At 56.4% G+C, this 19,566-nt stretch overlaps 3 protein-coding genes across 11 annotated transcripts in view; 1 reads left to right on the top strand and 2 right to left on the bottom strand.

Annotated features, from left to right (window-relative positions):
- Positions 1-1,803: 1,803 nt before the first annotated feature.
- ARMC5 (armadillo repeat containing 5) lies at positions 1,804-10,475 on the bottom strand. Of its 2 annotated transcripts, none has more exons than XM_066275749.1 (6): positions 7,990-10,475; positions 6,310-6,417; positions 5,424-6,210; positions 3,694-4,190; positions 2,950-3,082; positions 1,804-2,849 (listed from the first exon to the last, which is right to left on the bottom strand). In XM_066275749.1, exons 1-6 carry the CDS (start codon positions 8,465-8,467, stop codon positions 2,039-2,041), a joined length of 2,814 nt encoding a protein of 937 aa, XP_066131846.1. In that variant the 5' UTR covers positions 8,468-10,475; the 3' UTR covers positions 1,804-2,038. The 2 variants fall into 2 exon arrangements, with proteins under 2 accessions (XP_066131846.1, XP_066131847.1); XM_066275750.1 differs by having other exon boundaries at positions 2,215-2,739.
- A 6,953-nt stretch (positions 10,476-17,428) lies between these two features.
- On the top strand, positions 17,429-18,236 carry COX6A2 (cytochrome c oxidase subunit 6A2). Its single transcript, XM_066275805.1, has 3 exons — positions 17,429-17,587; positions 17,762-17,898; positions 18,109-18,236. Exons 1-3 carry the CDS (start codon positions 17,515-17,517, stop codon positions 18,184-18,186), a joined length of 288 nt encoding a protein of 95 aa, XP_066131902.1. The 5' UTR covers positions 17,429-17,514; the 3' UTR covers positions 18,187-18,236.
- Positions 18,124-19,566, bottom strand: part of ITGAD (integrin subunit alpha D) — a 28,078-nt gene continuing 26,635 nt past the window's right edge. For all 8 annotated transcript variants that reach the window (XM_066275734.1, XM_066275735.1, XM_066275738.1 and 5 more), the window contains one exon: positions 18,124-19,269. In XM_066275734.1, the coding sequence (XP_066131831.1) occupies positions 19,171-19,269 (99 nt within the window). In that variant the 3' untranslated portion in view covers positions 18,124-19,170. The remainder of the gene's footprint in view (positions 19,270-19,566) is intronic.

Below are 19,566 nucleotides of genomic sequence, written 5' to 3'. Positions count from 1 at the left end.
TCTCTCTCTCCCTCTCCTCTCTAAAATGAATAAATAAATAAATAAAAATTAAAAACAATATATTTAAAAAAAAATAGTGACACCCAAGTCACCCTCCCCTCAGTCCAATTTGATCAGAAAGGGCTCAGGCACCAACATTTTAAAATATCTTTAAGAAGCTCCCTGGGTGGTCCTAATAGAGACCTGGACAAACACTCCCAGAGGCAGGGACAGCAGTGTCAGCATTAGCTCCCCAGAGCAGGCACTCTCCTCAAAGTCCGGTGGCCACCCGAATGGTCAGTGACCTGGGAGCCAGGTGACGGGGGCCCTGCCTTGGTCACCAAAACAATAGGAGCTCTTCCCTCCCCTCAGTGCCAGCCCAGGGCTGAGGCTCCCTTTGAGCATGACCAAGACAGGGCCACAGGGACTCCAGGAACATAGCGGGTCTTCCTGCAGGCAAACAGCAAGAGGACACTTAGCCCAAGAGATGAAAATGGGACCCAGATATTGAAAGCCCGAGATGGGCGATGGACACTCAGAAAATAGTAACGCCGCCTGACCAGGTGGTGGCACAGTGGATAGAGCGTCGGACTGGGATGTGGAAGAACCAGGTTTGAGACCCTGAGGTCGCCAGCTTGAGCGCGGGCTCATCTGGTTTGAGCAAAAAGCTCACTAGCTTGGACCCAAGGTCGCTGGCTTAAGCAAGGGGTTACTCGGTCTGCTGTAGCCCCACGGTCAAGGTACATATGAGAAAGCAATCAATGAACAACTAAGGTGCCGCAACGAAAAACTGATGATTGATGCTTCTCATCTCTCTCCGTTCCTGTCTGTCTGTCCCTCTCTGACTCTCCTCTGTCCCTGTAAAAAAAAAAAAAAAAAAAGTAACACCAAGGCCTTGGCCATGTGTCACCAAACTCACAGCATCCCCCCAGCACACGATCCCACCCCTGTCCACGGTCTGCACCCAGCAGTGTGGCTGTCCGAGCACTGATGTCACATCCCCCCAGCACACGCTCCCACCCCCGTCCAAGGTCTGCACCCAGCAGTGTGGCTGTCCGAGCACTGATGTCACATCCCCCCAGCACACGCTCCCACCCCTGTCCACGGTCTGCACCCAGCAGTGTGGCTGTCCGAGCACTGATGTCACATCCCCCCAGCACACGCTCCCACCCGTCCACGGTCTGCACCCAGCAGGGTGGCTGTCCGAGCACTGATGTCACATCCCCCCAGCACACGCTCCCACCCCTGTCCACGGTCTGCACCCAGCAGGGTGGCTGTCCCAGCACTGATGTCACATCCCCCCAGCACACGCTCCCACCCCTGTCCAAGGTCTGCACCCAGCAGTGTGGCTGTCCGAGCACTGATGTCACATCCCCCCAGCACACGCTCCCACCCCTGTCCACGGTCTGCACCCAGCAGTGTGGCTCTCCGAGCACTGATGTCACATCCCCCCAGCACACGCTCCCACCCGTCCACGGTCTGCACCCAGCAGTGTGGCTGTCCGAGCACTGATGTCACATCCCCCCCAGCACACGCTCCCACCCGTCCACGGTCTGCACCCAGCAGGGTGGCTGTCCGAGCACCTGATGTCACAGGAGCAGGAAGCAGGCTTCCCTTGGGGCCCAAAACCAAATCCTGGGCAAAGTCTGGGAACTCACCCCCTCCCAGGGCTCCAGGAGCCACTGCATATTACCTGTCCAACTCCTACATGCCGGAGGGGTCCTGTACGGAGACATAGGCCCTGCACAAGACCCTACTTGACGGGTGAAGGAGGGAGGAGACTCCCACCAGAAAGCAAGCAGAGACACCACACAATAGGGGTAAACAACTCCAAAGTTTTAATCCCAACTCCAGGAGGCCGGGTGAGGCTAGGGGCTTGCAGGCCCGGGTCTTCTCCATCTTGTGCTCACACCTGAGTCTTCGGTCCATCATCCCAGGTCGAGCTGCATCCGTTCCTGGGTCCTAGGGGGCGACTCCTTCTGATTAGCCTCCTCCCCTGCCACTCAGAGGGAGGCCTCCTTCAGAGCTAATTCATTCTTGGGTCTCCTGAGAGGAGCTATCAACAGTCCAGGCTGGGACCCCTGCTTCCCAATTCAACTCCCATCAGCACAGCCAGCAGAGCCTCAGTCAGGGGGCCGGCCTCTTCGCCTGCTGCCTCCACAAGCCCCACCAAGGCCAGGGCCCGTTTCCGTGGGCACTGCCCTGGCCCCAGGGTCCACCGGGCACAGTGGGCAGCCAGCCGGGGCCGGCCCAGGCGGAACACCTCCCCCACCGACTCGGGGCCCCCCTGGGGTCCCAGGTGGACACGGCCCACGGCCTCTTCCAGCTCCTGCTCCAGCTCGGGCAGCAGGAAGCGGCCAGCAGCCTCCAGTGCCTCCTCAGCCTCGGAGCCCAGCAGGGGCTGGCCAGGTGGGGGAACGGGCCCCAAGGCTGCCCCACAGCCCCGGCAGCCGTGCAAGTGATGCAGGACAGGCCAGGCTGCGCTGGGTGATAGGCCTCGAAGAGGTACCAGGTCCATCTGGGCTTCGGCAAAGCTGCCAGCTAGTAGGGCCCGGAAGAAAGGGGAGGCTGTGGAGGAGGCCGCTCGCTGTGCAGGGAGCCGCAGCCCAGAGTCCAGGAGGAAGTGTAGGTCGGGGGCCGGGAGGGGGGCTGGGCCCAGCAGAGGTTCGTAGAGGCAAGGGGAAGGGGGGCCAAGATCCAAGGGGCTCGCAGCAGGAGACACCAGGCCAGACACCAGGCCGTGGAGGCAGGAAAGGGAGTCTGCAGCAAAGAAGAGGAAGAGCGGATGTGGCACCGGCCGGGAGAGTGCCGACAGGAGGAGACGGAGGCCGCCCTGGTCCAGAAGCAGCCGGCGCCACAGTGAGGGCTTCCTTTGGGGAGAGAGAGAATCCTTCAGAAGGGGGAAGAGTGGGCGCTGGGGAATGGCAACCCCGCCCGCTGACGCCTGCGAGACGCCCATAAGCCCCTCACCGGCAGATGAAGGGCAGGGTCAGCGCACAGGCCACGCGGTCCTCGGGACTGCCAGAGAGCAGCAGGTGAGTGAGGGCACCCACTCCGAAGGGCGACTCGGCCTGCACAGTCAGGTTCTGCAGCAGCATCTCACCTGTAGGGGTGGGCAGCGGGCTCAGCGTGGGAGCTGGCGCCCAGACGGGGGAGGGCGGGGGAAGACAGGGCTTGGGGCCCCTGGATGCAAGGTGGGTACGACTGCGGGGCAGTGAGGCACAGGAGAGGGTGACTGCAGGCGCTGGACCGAGGGGTGGAGATGCCGGGAATGGGAAGTGGGTTGGCCGGGGATAAGTCCAGGCCCTCGAGAGCTAACAGGACACAGGGGACAGGGCAGTCCCTGGTAGTGCTGGAAACGGTGGTGGGGCCCAGAGAGGCTTGGTGCCTGAGCCAGGGTTCACAAGTCAGTGACAATGCAGAGTCAAGGGCAGACTGGGGAAGGAAGTGCCCATAGGCCCAATTCTAAGTTGTTGGGGCCAAACCTGGTTTGGGGGTACATGAGCCCCAAGGCTTGAGCTAAGTGTGGAGCAGAACTCCGCAGGCTGGGGCAGTGGAGCTGATGCAGGTGACTGAGCCCTCCCTCTCTGCCCGTTCCTGGGGGCTGTTTGGACGGTGGGCCGCGAGGACGAGGAGAGAGGGCGGGACGGGAGGCCAGGGTCTGGGCTCCCTGCAGCAGCAGTGAGACGCAGGGGCCGAGACGCAGGGACGCACCCAGCTCCCGGTGCCGGCTGCGCAGGCCTGTGGGCCGCGTGCGCAGCGCGGGCCAGTCGTCCGGGGCGACGCCGAGCACCAGCCAGGCGCGCAGGAGCGCAGCGCCGTAGCTGCGCACGAAGGCCTCGAGGCAGGCGGGGTTGCAGGTGAGGCGTGCCAGGATGCGCAGCGCCCGCGGGTTCGGGGGGCCTGGCGCGCCGGTCACGTAGGCCAGCAGACCGCACAGGGCCGGGCCCGTCACCAGCGCGCCGCTCGGGTCCGGGGCCTGCGAGAAGCGTGAGAGCAGCAGCAGGGCGGGCCCCTCGCGGCCCCATGGCTCCTCGGCGGCGGCGGCGGGGCTGCGGCCTGGCGTGCGCAGGGCGCGGGGCGTCCGCACGGCCGGGCTCCGGGCCGGGCTGGCGGGCTCCGCGGGCTCAGGGACAGGACAGCGCTCCGGGGACCAGTCCGGAGAGATGTCTCCAGGACCCACGGCATAGCCCTCTGATATCAGCCATGACCTGCGCAGGGGAGAAAGAGAGACTGAGCCTGCACCAGGGCCAGGGAGCAAAGGGAGGGGACAGAAGCAGGGGAGAGCCAGAGGGGAGGGGGGAAACCCCCACCTCAGTCAGCAATGAGTGATGCCTGTTATAAGTCAAGCCCCACTTTAGGTGCTGGGGAGAAGCAACGAACAAAACCTCCTGTCTTCTTAGAGTTTATATTCTAGTAAGAGGAAACAGACAACAAAATAAACAAGGGAACCAGAAGGTATGTTAGTGTGGCGTTAGTGAAGCGATACACGTGGAGAAAAATGAAAAGGAATAGAAAAGAGCCGGCGGAAGAAGTAGTTGACACTTGAAAGCACAGTAGTGACAGTAGCCCCGGCTAAGAAGGTAATATCTAATCGACGCATGTAGGAGGAAGATGGTCTCCAGTGGTCGGCAAACTCGTTAGTCAACAGAGCCAAATATCAACAGTACGACGATTGAAATTTCTTCTGAGAGCCAAATTTTTTAGACTTAAACTATATAGGTAGGTACATTAATTATCGAGGTAGCGCCCGCACGTGGTATTCTGTGGAAGAGTCACAGTCAAGAGGCCAAAGAGCCGCATGTGGCGCACGAGCCACAGTTTGCCGACCAGGGGTCCAGACGCAACAGCAACCAAAGAGGCCCTTGGTGGTGGGTACTTATCTGTCATGTTAAAAAAAACTAGCTAGGAGGAGTGTGCAAGCATGTACTGGGCACTAGGGGGCGCAGTAGGAAATGAAGTCAGAGCCTTCAGAAGACTGCTGACATTGGAGCACTGTTTAGTGCCAGGTAAGCTGCAAAGCACCCCCATTTAATCTTTACAACAACTCTATGGAGTAGGTATGCATTATTATGCTCCATTTTAAATACAAGGAATTAGAGGCTCGGAGAAGTTAACTTTCCCTTGATAACACAGCTTGTAAGTGGTGGTACCAAAATAAGAACTTAGACTCCAGAACATACTATCTCAACCAGTGTGCACACTGCCGTCCAGTGAACCTGTCCCCACAGCAAAGTTCAAAGGTGCTGGGGTGGAGCCAAGGTCGGAGGCGGACCCAGGGGAGAGAAGGTGTATTTAATGGGGACCGGGAAGTGGTCATGTTCGGGGAAAATGAAGAATCAGGAGCCGGAGTCAATAAAAGTCTAACTAAGACAGAATGGGGAGGGGGGGTAGTGAAGAGAGGCAGAGCACCCCCCCACCCCAAAGCTCAGGTGGGGACTCACCTAAGGCTTCGGAAGCTTCCAGCCTCTACCCGCTCGGGGGTCTGCTCCTCAGGGAAGTCCCAGGAAGCAGCTTCTCTCCCCTCTTCTTCCTCGTCACCAGCCTCACCGCACAGCTGCCCAGCCAAGAGAGGCACAAGTCCCAGAGCCTGCAGCCGGCCCAGGGCCCCTGTGTCGTAGAGGAAGCCCACAAGGGCAGACACGACACGGGGGTGCCAGGTGCTGGCGCGCGGGTCCCTCAACAGGCCCATCAGCAGCTCCAAACCGCCAGCGTCCCGCAGCCGGGCCCGGTTGATGGCCTCCCGGCAGAGTAGGCAAACAGCCCGCACCAGGGGCTGCTGGGAGGCTGGGCCAGCCCCACTGGGGCCCCGGCGCCGCTGGAGCTCCCCCAGTAGCACCTCCACACCGCCGGCATTGCCCAGTGCAGGCCGTACCAGGCCCTGGGCGCACAGATTGGCAAGGATCAGGATCGCTGCCTCACGTACTGCCTTTTTGGGGTGGGAGGCCAGGCTGACCAGTGGGCCTAGTCCCCCACCCAGACTTAGTTGCTCAGCACAGGCCCGAGAGCAGCCTCGACTCAGCTCCAGGAGGGCACGGACCAGGGCCAAGGTCAGCGCAGGGTCTGGGGCAGCGGCCAGAAGCTCAGCCAGGGGGCGCACTGCTCCCTGCTGTGCCAGGGCCAGCCGGTGCTGGGGTGAGTCTGCCAGGTTGCGGAGGGCCCGGACCACACTCTGCAGGCACTGTGAGTCCTGGCAGGCCGTCAGACTCTCGATGAGGAGGGGAACAGCACCTGAGGGGCGAAGGGGAGGACAAAGAGTGAGCAAAGACAGATGCCCAGCCCCCCACCCACCCCCAGCCCTAGCTACCTCCACCCGCACAGACTTCTCACCGGCAGAATGGATGTCCCCACAGCTCTCGGGTTCCATGGCTAAGTTGCCCAGAGCACGGGCTGTTCGGTTCTGGATGCTGTCTGTCTTCACACACTGAAGAATAGTCACTGCAAGAGAATTTGGCCTCTTGAGGGTTCTACCCCTTCATGTCTCTCTCATTAACCACCTCAAGAATGTGGCCTGAGACGGTGAGGGAAGGCCTCCAGAAGAAACTAACACTTGTTGGGTCTGGAAGGTTCCATAGGTAGGTATTTGCTAGAAGGAGGATAGGCTGTTAAGGGCATTTCAGGTATGTAAGCAGCCTTTGTAAAGGTCCAGAGGTGAAACCCAGTGTCTGCTATGACCTCAAGGAATCAGGGCTTGAATATGAGGGCACGGGAAGCCACATGGGACTTTAACAATGAGAGTTATGTGATAGGATCTGGCAGCCAGGGGGAGAAAGTATTATAGGGGAAAAGAAAAAGGCAGGGGAAGCAGCAAGGAGTTGGTTGCAATAGTCCAGATGAGAAAGGACAGTGGTTTGAACCAAATCAGCCACCAGCACAGCCCAGTACATGGGCACATGATAGAAGAGGGAAAAAAAATGGGTAGATGGAGGATATTTTTTAAAAGGCAGACTAGTGACTGAATGATGGGGGTTAAATACGAATAATAAAACGTTTAATTTATTGAGGACTAATTAATGTGCCAGCCCTCTTGTCAAACCCATTTGGGTGCAGATGCACTTTCTGAAAAATTTGAATATATTAATGTTTCATTTTATCCAAAAATTTTGTCAAAACTGGCATAATTTTGCCTGACCTATGGTGGCACAGTGGTTAAAGTGTTGACCTGGAATGCTGAGGTTGCTGGTTCAAAACAGCTGGCTTGCCTGGTCCAGGCACAATAGGGAATTGATGCTTCCTGCTCCTCCCCCCTTCTCTCTCTCTCTCTTTCTCTATCTCCCTCCCTCTCACTCTCTCTCCTCCTCCGCTCTAAAATGAATAAAATTTTTATTTTATACAGGCTATGTGTAAACCGTGTTCACAACGTTGCCACTAGGAGGCGCCAGCTTAGCTGGGAAAACAGAAAAGCTTCCCATCTTTTGTTAGGATTTGTTCTTAACTGTGCTAGTTTTTAATAACTCAAAGTACCCAGTTCATGCTTACAGTGTCTGTGTTCTCTATCTGTATTTCATATTCTCATAACTCCAGTTGTGCGAGATAGTTATTGTCATCCCATGTTACAACAAGGAATCCTAACCTCGGAGGGGTCTAGCTGACTGCAGAGCCCACTTTATTGACCACGAAATCGTCTGAGCTCTAGCTCATCAAATGACCGCCCTGCACAGATCTGGACATTCAGAAGACAATGTCTGCTATGAATCTCATAAATGGAGGGTAAAAATCATCTGAAAGTCACCAAATAGCCCCTTCGGCCTCATCAGCCCAGCTGCGAAATTGGTGCCGGACAACCAATACCCAGGCAATGGCTTTAATTAGGGATCTAGGAGGGCTCGGGTATAACCTATAAACAGAACTGTAACGTAACAAGGCGTGAAGGCTTGAGAGGTATGGGCGCCGCGCTGTTATAAAGCTGTTTTCCAGGATACAACACAAAGAACTCAAGACACTACCCAGGCCCAGAACAGTTTGGAGCGTGCGTGGAATCCTTCTAGGAAATGAGGGCGGAGCACTTACCCAAAGGGAGAATGCCTCCGAGTCTGCGCACTTCAGCCCGGCACGCCCCTTCCGTACAGCAGTTGGCTAGGATGCTGAGGGCCAAGTCCAGGGTCTTGCGCAGGCGCGCAGGCGGCGAGGGCGACGACGAGGACGCAGCGGCAGGGGCGGGGCCCGACGGGGGGGCGGGGCCAGCAGTAGCCGCAGACTCGACCGACGAAGGGGCGGAGCCAGAGCCAGCCTGGGACGGGGCGGGGCCCGCTGCAGACGCTCGTCGTAGCAGCGCGAGAAGTGGGAGGAGCCCGCCGCGTGCCCGGAAGCGCTCGATTCCCCCCGCTGCCTTGACGTGGCGCGTGCGGAGGGCTAAGAGCGCACGGCCCAAGGGTGTCTCGTTGGTAGCTGTGTCCTTTACCCCACCTAGACCCTCCCCGGCCGCCGCCGTGAGCTGCGCGAGGCAAAATGAGAGCGAGTCCGTAGGGGTTGGTTTCGCAGCCGCCATCTTGGCTCAGGCCTAAGGCTCCGCCCCCTCTCGCCGCTGATCCAAGGGAGCGGAACTGGAAGAGAGGGACGTAGCCAGGCACCGCCTCTCTGACGCTTTTTAAATAGCGCCACCGCAGTCGTCGAGTAAATCGGAAGTTGTAGTTCTCAATCCCGGTGCTCTGACTCTTGCACAGTCGCAGAAAGCACTTCGAGGGTACTAGTTATCTAATCTGTGCGCGAGCCCAGGAGGCGCGTGTGGTGCATGCTGGGATATGTAGTCCACGCCTAGCTTATTATGCCTAAAATTTCGGAGGAATGGGAAGATCCCCAGGGGGACTCCGAGTTTGCTGGTGCACCTGGAGATCGCAGACATTGTGGCCAGAGAATCTCAGTATCGTGCTGCATTAGGTGGCGCTGCTAGTCCGCCCCCAGGATATCTTCGGCCGCGAACACCTCTTTCTTCGGTCTCGTTTTGCCGCCCCCCAGCGAAGCGGGCACCGAAGTCTGCGCAGGGGTACTCAGAATCCCGAGCCAGGTTTAAGCGTCAAATCCTTCAGCAGCGGCCGCAGATAGGGAGCTCTTGATTGGGTAAATGAGAGGGTTAAACCTACCGCAACCGTTCGCCGCCACTTTCTATAGCGGCACGAGCTAGTGGATTTATTTCCATTTCCCTTCACATGCGGCACTGGATCTGGGGAGGAGGAAGGTCCTGCCAGGACCAACTGTCCTGCAGTCTCCAAAGTCTTTGAGTGCCAGGAATATGAACTGACTGCAGCCTACCTTCCTGGTCTTACCAAAGCAGCCACGCAGGTGACACGCCCTACTACCGTCGGGAGTGTGGCAAGAGCTTCCGGCGTGGCTTCAGATCTGGTTAAGCACCCTTGGGTACACGCTGGCGAGAAGCGATCCCCTTACCCTGAGTGTAGCTGTTGGCGTCAGCCTCAACTCCAATCTCATCCAACACCGTCGCTCCCACTCAGGCCTCCGACGCCACAGTGCCCAGAGTGCGAGGGGATTTTTGGCCGCCGCTAGGGCCTGGTTAAACACCAATGGGTGCACACCGGGGAGAAGCCCTATACCTGTGCCGAGTGTGGTAAGACATTAAGCGTTAGCTCCAACCTGATCCAGCACCAGCGCATGCACGTTAGCGAGAAACTGTGCCCGGTGCGGTGACAGCGTTGGTGCAGCTCTTATCTGCTCAAGCGCCAACATTCACACTGTGAATATGGCAAGACCCTCAGTGACAGCTGACTGCCTAAGTCACCAGCGCACCGAAAATGGAGAGTGGCCCTTCAGGTGTCCTGATTGTGGCCAGGGCTTTAGTGAGCACAGCCAGGTCACTGAGCACTGGGGCATCCACTTGGGTGACCAGCCCGACCCCTGCCCAGAGTGTGGCAAAACCTTCTGCCACAGCTCCAAGCTCTTTAAACATCAGAGCTCACACGCGGGTGGGGCGAGAAGCCCTCGAAGTGCCCCATTTGTGGCAGGCGTTTTGTAGACGGTTCAAATCTGCTGCAGCACCAGTACGCTCACGTGGACCAGAAGCCTTATGCTTGCAGCAAGTGTGGTGACAGCCTCAGCCAGAACTCCCGCCTGCTGCTCCGCCAGGTGGCCCACAGCAGCTATAAGCCCTGTGACTCCCCACAGTGTGGCAAGGTCTTTGCTCACAGCTCCATCTTGGACCGGCATCAAGGGACACACCAGGGTAGCAGCCCCTGCCAGTATACCTGGCTTTGGTTTCAGCCCAGACTTCAGCAGTTTGGTCCAGTCCTCAAGGAGCCTGATATAACCAGCATCTCTGAGGAAACCGCTTTTCTGCTGTCGTTGGGCTGTTGATTTGTGGATTGAATCAGGGAACCCAAGGCTGGAGGGATCAGAGCAATAGAGCTGGGACCACTGCCTTCCAAGAACCTTCCCAGGAGAGAGGGCTTAGGCCTGTTCTGTGAAGCCCCTGAGAGAAAACAGCAACACCAGCGGAGGGAGAGCTGTTGAATGGCAGGAGCTGTCCAGCACCGACCCCCCCCCCCCCCCCCCCCCCCCCCCCCCCCCCCCCCCCCGCTGCTCCCAGGCGTAGGACACCTTTGACAGCTGCCGACCAGATCCCTGCGCAGGCCTAGGGAATGATGGAGCTAATGACACCAAGACGAACAACTCCGTCACCCCAGAGGAATGGGACCAGAGGCCAGGCATGCCCTGTGAGGAGTGCGGGGCAGGGGGGTGAGTCCCGCCCTGCACAGGGTACCCTAAAGAAGGCTGTGTTCTGGCAGAAGGGTCTGAGCACTTAAACCATTACGTGAGTCCTGGGGTGGATGACCCTTTTGAAAGAGAATCACCATCTTTACAGGGTGAAGTGAGGGCTGGTGGGACCCAGGGTCAAAGCAAAGGGCCAGGAGACCTGTCTGTTGAGTTCAGGGGAGGCTTTGTGGCATTTCTAGGCAGAGTCAGCAGGCCAAGGATTGTCCTCTGCCCCTTCCCCTTGTTCAGTCTCTTCCCGTGAAGACTCCTCAGGCTCATCTCTGCTCTCTCAGTAGAGGGAAACAGGGTGAAGATTCATTTGTGCCCAGACATTGGGGACTGAACATAGCCCTTTTGCCTGGACATTGGGGAGGGCCGCCCAGACAAACATCTGCATTGCTAAATGTTAGAGCATCTAGGAGCCAGGTGGAGGTCTTCCCAAGGCACTGCACACTCTGTGCTCAGAGCAGAGTCCACAGTGTGAGGCCCTGCTCCTTCCTCCTCATCGCTGCCTCGTTCCTGGGAGAAGCACAGGCTGTAGCCTTTTTGAGGTCGAGGGAGACCTACTGCCCACCCGGTGGGACTGTCCTTCCACGAGGAGCCCCATGCATCTGGCGCCCTGGCCCAGGTTTTGCCTTCTTCTACCAGACTTGCGTCTAGAACTGGACCCACAGAGAATGGGCACCGAGGAGAAGTGATGTGAAGTAACCCCTCTCTCAGCTTCTAGCACTGAGCATTTAGGCTTGTTTCTTCCCAGCTGTGTGACCTGGGGAAGAGCTACCTCTTCGGAGCTCTAGCGTCTTCACCTGTAAAACAGGGATGGCTGTCGCGCACAGTTGTGGCGAGGATTCCATGGGATCATCTACGTGAAACACGGGGCGTGGGCATGACTCAATAACCCTCAGCTCTCCTCTCCTCCTCCCTCAAGCCGGGAGCCCTTCGACTTGTGGTGTCAGCCTACAAGCATCCTGCAGCTCACCAGCCAGCTCGTCCCCAAGGCTACAGAAGTGAGCGAGACAGCACCGGTTCTGGGGCAGCTCAGTGTCGAGCAGGAGATGGACTCAGAACCAGTAACAACACAGAGTGCATGGAGCTGGAAGTGGAGAAAAGGCCTCATGCAGGGCAAGTTTGGGAGGCTTCATCAAAGTGACATCCAGCCTGACCTGTGGTGGCGCAGTGGATAAAGCGTCGACCTGGAAATGCTGAGGTCGCCGGTTCGAAACCCTGGGCTTGCCTAGTCAAGGCACATATGGGAGTTGATGCTTCCAGCTCCTCCCCCCTTCTCTCTCTCTGTCTCTCTCCTCTCTAAAATTGAATAAATAAAATTTAAAAAAAAATGTAAAAAAAAAACAAAAAAAAAAACAAAGTGACATCCAATGGATGCCGCTTGTCCCCTCAAACTGGGAGCAACCAGTGGCCCGGGAACGGGGCCGGTCATGAAGGGAAAAGTCCTTGCCCTGTTCCCCACCAACAGTACTCCACAGAAGCCCAGCCAGGGCCTGAGTCGGCGGCCTGAGCCAGGACAGGCACAGTGGGCTCTCCGTAAACAGCTGCTGTGATCAGGTCCTGCTCTACTGCCGACTGGTGGCTCTGGGGTCTCAGCTCCCGCAGAGCCATCGTGCGCATCTCGCGACGTCTGTCACTGCACAGTGATATCAGATACGTGGCGGAGGTGCGTGTGGAGCAGGATTTGTTTGCAAAACCCCTTTCAGAGAACGAGAAGCTAATTCCCCACATTGAGGCAAGCATTCTCGGGCCCTGCCTCCTCTCAGATTGTGGAAGTAGGTCCTGCCCAGAGCAGGGAGTCTGGCCAGACCTGGAAACAGAACGGACTGGCTTCATCCAACAGGCGTTAGCCAGTCCTCGCTGTGCCCTGAGCTGGCAGGAGAGGCGCCGCCCTGCCCAGGTACACACCCAGCGGTCAGGCCGTGGCGCTCACGCACATGGAACACACAGCGTGTGTGTGTTCACACAATTGAGCCAACACTGAAATCGGGAGCTGTCATGGCACCGTCTAGATTCCCCGTTTGGTGGGGTTGGTTGGTTGGTTGGGTTTTGGTGGAGAGGGGAGGGTCAGAAAACTCAGCAACCCTGGGTCTTTACAGCAACAACTTGTTGTCCAGGGCTGAGGAGTGGCTGCCCTGGGCATGGACAGTCCCCGCCACTTCATTTGTGGTACTTGCCTGAGCCTCCAGAAACGTATTTGGGGGCTACAATCCCCGTTCTACACCGCCACGAGCTTCACACAGTGGAGCTAGGGTCCCTTTCCCCTTGACCCTCTCTTAGCCCACCCCACGTTGGATTGCTCTGTCCCAGCTGTCCCCAGTGACTGGCCTGCTCTCCTTTCCTGCACTTCCTGTTCCCCCGCACACAAGCCCTCCCCCTGGAATATCGCCCTCTAATTAACGGGCCAGGGTAACTGCACCTGTGTGCCTTAGTCACAGGTACAGTTCTGGTCCCTGGCCCTGGGAGCCTCAAGAAGATAGTCCTCGGTAGACGCCCCTCCCAGGGCCACTGTGGGAAGCACACAAGCGTGGAAGGGCTCTGTAAACACAGAGGCCTGGACAGACTGGCTGGGAGTCAGTGACATCGTCCCCTCTCGGCTAGACAGCTCCTGCCTAGTGCAGTGAAATTGATTCCACTACAATTCAGTTTTGTTTCCGATCTCACCCAGCCCTGGGGCCCAGGTTCCCCTCGGAGCCTGGCGGGCCACACAGAGGCTCCTGCTGTGTAGTGCTGTGTCCCTGGTCTGGCAGCTGGAGTCCTGTCCTGTTCACTTGTACGCTCAACTGCAGTGTGGCAAGTACTTTGGAAGGGGTGCAGGGATGCTGGAGCAGCACTCCCACCCAAGCCAAACCCTCTGCCTTTCCTCCCTTCCCTAGACATACTCCGGGAAGACAGACTCATTCACAGCACCCCACACAGGGCAGGCACAGAGAGCCTTGGAGAGGGTCTGATCACTGCCTGCATGGGCTCAGCTTCTCCCTGGGATCTGGTTCCACTTCCCAAGGGTGTGGCAGAAGAGAGGGAGCATGTCCTATGAAAGGCCGAGAAGGATGAATTAGCTTGGGGCAGACACGCCTAATTCCTACCCTAGTCCAGCCTCAGGGCTGAAGGCCCTAGGACTGTTAGCTGCAGGGTGTGGGAGTGAGTGGGCCCCTGGGCGGGGGTCGAGACTAGGGGAACATCTGGGAGCAGGTTGGCGGGAGGAGGTGGCCAGATTTAAGACCTGCAAAAGGGGACTCAGAGATTCCCTAACCCCAGCTACCCACTGAGGGTAGGAGGGAGGAGAGGAAGAGGCAGGAAGTCAGGACCATGACAGCCCCCCCAGCATCATAGGAGGTCCCCGCTGCCCCTTACCTCCTGGCTGATTTGGGTCCCGGTGGTGGGGAAGATCTCTGGGAATGTCTGAGGTCGGTCCTGGCTTAGGGGCCGGAACGCAAAGCTGGAGAGTCTCTGGTTCCTGGGAAGCGGCCACAGAGCCTGCCTCTCCTCACCCCCACCTCCCGCCCCTGCTTCCCCACACGTGCAGTTCCAGGTCACAGGCATGTTGCCCCTCCCCTTCCTTGACCACAGACCCACATCACACCTTGGGCAGCAGTTCCTGAAAGTAGAAAGGGAGGAGGGAAGAGACAGAGGCTCCATCTGGGGCCATGCTGGAAAAGCTCCATTAATCGTGAAAGGGTGACCCCCTCTGCAGTCCCTCATCCAGCATCCCTTACTTTCTACCATTCCAATAAATGGTGATTATTTCTCACTGGTAGACTTATGTAGTGAGTATTTTAGCATTTTAATAGACCAAGACAGTCAATATCTTTTTGCCTTCACCTGGGAAAACAACCAATATATGTGAACTGTTATGCCCCAGGATGGCCGCAAAGTCCCACTTACTTTTCTCAGATATTACAAGTGAACTTAGATGACCTTACTTTTCCAAGGAAGTCTACACTGACTCAGTATGTAGTTAGTTGATCGCTTCTGCTTCTATGTTCTGAAACTCTGCCCGACTCTCAACATTTTTTACTTATTGCAACAATTGCCTCAAGGGGGCATCAGGTCTCTAGACAAACTTCATTTTTGCCTAACTTAAGGTAAAATATCTTGGCCATTTAATATCAAAGGATGGACGATTAATAAATCCTGAACAAATCAAAGGAATTTTAGCTTTCTCTCTTCAAAAAACAAACAATTAGGAGAGGATTTTTAGGACTAACAGGTTATTGCAGCAATTGGGTACCAAATTTTTCACTTGTCGCTCAAACCTTCATGTGTTCTACTCATAATCAGATCAACCTGACCCAACTGAAAGGACTCCAGAAGGTGAAAAAGTCCTAATTACTTTAAAAACCAATCTAAATCAAGCTCCAGTTCTTGGACACCCTATTATTTGCTATTCTTTATTTTTATATATAAGGATAGTGGAAACACTAGAAAAGTAATCACCAAAAACACTGTGAAAACCATTGGCCTGGTACTGTAGTCAACAACTAGATTCTGTAGCAAAAGGGTTGTCCCCATGCATGAGAGCCATCCACAGTGGCCTTATTGGGGGAGCTACTGAAGAAAGTGTCATGGAAGCCCCCTTAACTATCTGCGTCCCATATTCATTTGAGACCCTCTTAAATTCTCACCACACTCAGCATTCCTCAATCAGCAGATTAGTCTCGTACGAAGTATTGCTGCTTCCTATGTCCAATGTTACTTTAGCTCAGTGGAGTATTTTTCTTTTTTCTTTTTTTTTTTGTATTTTTCTGAAGCTGGAAACGGGGAGGCAGTCAGACAGACTCCTGCATGCGCCCGAACTGGATCCACCCAGCATGCCCACCAGGGGGCGATGCTCTGCCCATCTGGGGTGATGCTCTGTTGCGACCAGAGCCATTCTAGCGCCTGAGGCAGAGGCCACAGAGCCATCCTCAGCGCCTGGGCCAACTTTGCTCCAATGGAGCCTTGGCTGTGGGAGGGGAAGAGACAGAGAGGAAGGAGAGGGGGAGGGGTGGAGAAGCAGATGGGCGCCTCTCCTGTGTGCCCTGGCCGGGAATCGAACCCGGGACTTCTGCACGCCAGGCCGATGCTCTACCACTGAGCCAACTGGCCAGGGTCCAGTGGAGTATTTTTAACACTGCTACTTTGCTACTTTCTCCACTGCAGGAGGGGAAGAGAGAGAAAAAGAGAGAGAGAGAGAAGGGGGAAGGGTGGAGAAGCAGATGGTTGTTCTTCCTGTGTGCCCTGACCGGGTATTGAACCCAGAACTCCGCACACTGGGCCACCACTGAGCCAACGACCAGAGCTGGACTATAGTTCTGAAAAGACATTTCTATGTGGTTAACCAAAGTAGCCTGGTTCGAGCGTTCATTAAATACATCTGTTTAGAACACCTGCTTCATGACAGGTTCTGCTCTGGTACTGGAGACAGAGCGGAGAGCAAGGCAGATGTCAGCCCTGCCCTGTCTTTCTAGTGACCTGCTTAGATACATAAGGGTTCATACAGGCCTTCCTGGGCTTTTTTCTATTTCTTCCAAGTAATCAGATTTTTTCAGATCGAAACAACATACTTAGTAGCAGACCCTTGTCAAATTTGTGGCTGCCCAGTATCTTTTGAATACTCTTCCTATATTTGGAGATTTTCTTCAAGATACGGTTCCTGCCTCCCTAAGGCGGAAACCAAAACTCAACCACCCAGACTTTCTTGAAAGGAGAGCACATGCAGTGGCCCAGGTGTTGCCAATTGGAGCCCAGGTGATTCTCTGATTTAGAAGACAGCAAATCCCGGAGGCAAGCTTCATGAACCCATTTTCAGGAGGGGGTGACAGTGGAAGAATCCAGCTCCCCAGGGCCTGCCTCGATGAACTTTTAGGCATCCCGTGTCCAGTGGTGTGAACTGTGATGGTGTCTCACAGCAGCTGGCCTACAGAATGGTTTGGGTCTGGCTGTGCACAATATTGGCCCCTCTGGCCATACCAGACCTACTATGAGCTATCTGAGATTCTCACCTGTTTATCTTTTAAAAACTCGAGTTCTAGCCTGACCAGGCAGTGGCAAAGTGGATAAAGAGTCGGACTGGGACGCGGAGGACCCAGGTTTGAGACCTCGAGGTCGCCAGCTTGAGAGTGGGCTCATCTGGTTTGAGCAAGGCTCACCAGCTTGAGCCCAAGGTCATTGGCTCGAGCAAGGGGTCACTCGGTCTGCTGTAGCTCCCTAGTCAAGGCACATATGAGAAAACAATCAATGAACAACTAAAGAACCGCAACGAATAATTGATGTTTCTCATCTCTCTCCCTTTCTGTCTCTCCCTCTCTCTTTGACTCTCTCTGTCTCTGCCACAAAAACAAAACAAAACTAGAGTTCTAGTCTTTGCAAAGAACTCTGACAGATACATATACAGAGCTACTGTTGTGTGCCAGACTCTAAGCTGGTAGATCGTATGCTACTTTATTTAAACTTCATAAACATGCTTTAAAGTACAAATTATGATACATTTTATATATATGTATTTTAAAAACTGAGATTCAAAAGGACACTTCATTCATTCTGCAAATATTTATTAAAGGCCTACTATGTGCCAACCACTGGGGATAGAGTATTGAACAAAGCAGTTCCCTGCAACTATAAAAAGAATGGCATATTGTACTTTACATGTCCCCTTACCAAAATCAGAGGCACGTACAGCAGCTGTCCGAGAGAAGGACCTCAGGCCAGTCAGGCTTCATGTTAAATATAGAAAACCCCTAAAAATAGCCGTCCAATCACCAACAGTTGATTGGCTGCAAAAGAGGAGAAGGTAACCCAGGCCTCCGCGAAGGAGAGCGAAAGGACAGTGCTGTTCTCCCCGCGATGGCTTTGCCCTTGAGGTCCTTGAGTCGGGGCTTGGCGAGTGCGGCCAAGGGAGACCACGGCGGGGCAGGAGGTGAGTGGGGTCGCGCCTGACCCTGTGGCTTCTTGACCTTGCGCATCCGTCCCCTTCCCGCCTCCAAGGCCTGCCCGGGACCTGGGGACACCCCTCCCCAGCGGCTGATTCCCCAACCCTGGTCCCTCTGCGGCCCTAACGGCCTCTCTGTCGCCCTGCCTGTACCCGCTGCAGCCGGCACCTGGCGCCTCCTGACCTTCGTGCTGGCGCTCCCGGGCGTGGCCCTCTGCTCGCTCAACTGCTGGCTGCACGCGGGCCACCATGAGCGCCCCGAGTTCATTCCCTACCACCACCTCCGCATCCGCACCAAGGTACGGGGTGCGGGCGGGGTGCCAGCGCGGGGGTGGGGTGAGGGCGCGGGGGGCGGCGCTCAGATGCGGGTGCGAGGCGCGGGGTGCGGTCTGGGCGCGGGCGGGGCTCGAGAGCGGGGTTTGGGCGCGGGGGCGCGGGCACTGGCTGCGGTCTGGGCGCGGGGCTCGGGGGCCCGGACTGACAACGCGCTCCCGGTCCTCTCTCCACAGCCCTACTCTTGGGGGGACGGCAACCACACTCTTTTCCACAATCCCCACGTCAACCCTCTGCCCACCGGCTACGAATAGCACTGAGGCCCGGGTGGAGGCCGAGGCTCAATAAACACGTGGAAGCTGTGTGTCCCAGGCTCGGTGAGGACCGCGGGAGGGGCGGGGCGAGGAGGGGCGGGACGAGCTGGCTCCGCGGAGCCCCGCCCCGGCGCGCATGCGCACTAATAGGCCTCCCCGAGTCCTTATCTGGCAGGGCCTGGGGTCACATCTTTCAGTCTTGCTAATAATTAGGTCTCTAGGCTCTAAACGGCTTTCACAATGAATCTGGGAATTCCGACTAACTGGAAAGAACCCTCATTTCAAACATAGGATCTACAGCTCCGCGTGTGAGCCTGCGTGACCTAATTCCGAGTGTGGGATCTTTCAGTCGCTCTCCTTGAGCCCCTTTATTGGGAAATCAGACGCTCCTCTCGGGAAGCCTGGCCGTCCTGGGATCCCATGCGAGGGGGGCATTGGTTCACACCAGCTCTGGACATTTCATTCACCCAGGTCCGCTCAGTGTCCATTGCCTAGGGGTCTGAAGCCTGCGGTGAATTACCGACACACACGTAAAAAAACCTTTTGGCTCTTCCCCTGGCTCTCCTCACAGCACCACGAAGAGAAGCCGATTCCAGGCCGCAGAGAGAGAGAACATTCTCTCCAGCCACAAACAGGTCCCCAGCCCTTCCTAGAACAGCACTCCGCCCTGCAGAGAGCTCGGCCACACGCACACGAGGACAATCGATTAGGAAAAGCCTCGTTTAATGCGACAATTATCCTCATACACAGAAATATCCATGCTGGCCTCATGCCTGCTTTGGTTAAAAGTGAGTTGCCGCTGAAGAAGTTTGGCTGATATGTAAAAACCTAAACATCTTTCCAGGCCGTGGGAAGGTGGCGTATCAGCGAGGGAGTTCCTCAGGCCAGTCCAGATCTACGCAGAGCTCGTTCCCACAGAAGCAGGTAGACAAGGCTAAGGCTAGACCAGCCCGTGGGGGCGGGGATACACGAGGAAGTGGATTGTTAGGACGTCGGCAAATCGGGGACCTCCCCGCTGAGTGTGGCAGTGTCTTCTGGCTTGTCGCCCAGCATTTCTCTGTACTGGCGTTTGAAGAAGCCAAGCTATGACGGGAAGTAAATCAGAAAATCTGGGTAAGGGGGCGGGCGGGAAAGCTGAGGGTGAGGAAGAAGCTGGGTGAGGGGGCAGGCGGGAAAGCTGAGGGTGAGGAAGAAGCTGAGAGAGCACAAGGGAACTGAGCTGACTCGTGTCTGTGGGCCAGAACACTGTGTGGGCAACAGTGACCGCGCTCTGGGTGTCTGCTGTGCCCCGTGGACAGCGGTTATCCACCTGATCGAGGGCAGGTTCCGGGGTCAGACAGGCGCGCGGACATACCCTGGCCGCATTTCTGTCTTGTCTCA

This window comes from Saccopteryx bilineata, chromosome 4, assembly GCF_036850765.1.
Source record: "Saccopteryx bilineata isolate mSacBil1 chromosome 4, mSacBil1_pri_phased_curated, whole genome shotgun sequence".
In the NCBI taxonomy this organism is placed as follows: Eukaryota; Metazoa; Chordata; class Mammalia; order Chiroptera; family Emballonuridae; genus Saccopteryx; species Saccopteryx bilineata.
Note: the sequence above shows the minus strand (reverse complement) of the source record. Positions and strands in the feature narration are given on the sequence as shown.

Coding starts and splice junctions, on each gene's coding strand:
- ARMC5 (XM_066275749.1), bottom strand. CDS start 8,467: ATGGCGGCTGCGAAACCAACCCCTACGGACTCGCTCTCATTTTGCCTC. Junction 6,211..6,309: donor TGGGGACATCCATTCTGCCG/GTGAGAAGTCTG, acceptor TTCGCCCCTCAG/GTGCTGTTCCCCTCCTCATC. Junction 3,083..3,693: donor CAGCCGGCACCGGGAGCTGG/GTGCGTCCCTGC, acceptor CCACCCCTACAG/GTGAGATGCTGCTGCAGAAC.
- COX6A2 (XM_066275805.1), top strand. CDS start 17,515: ATGGCTTTGCCCTTGAGGTCCTTGAGTCGGGGCTTGGCGAGTGCGGCC. Junction 17,588..17,761: donor AGACCACGGCGGGGCAGGAG/GTGAGTGGGGTC, acceptor TACCCGCTGCAG/CCGGCACCTGGCGCCTCCTG. Junction 17,899..18,108: donor ACCTCCGCATCCGCACCAAG/GTACGGGGTGCG, acceptor CTCTCTCCACAG/CCCTACTCTTGGGGGGACGG.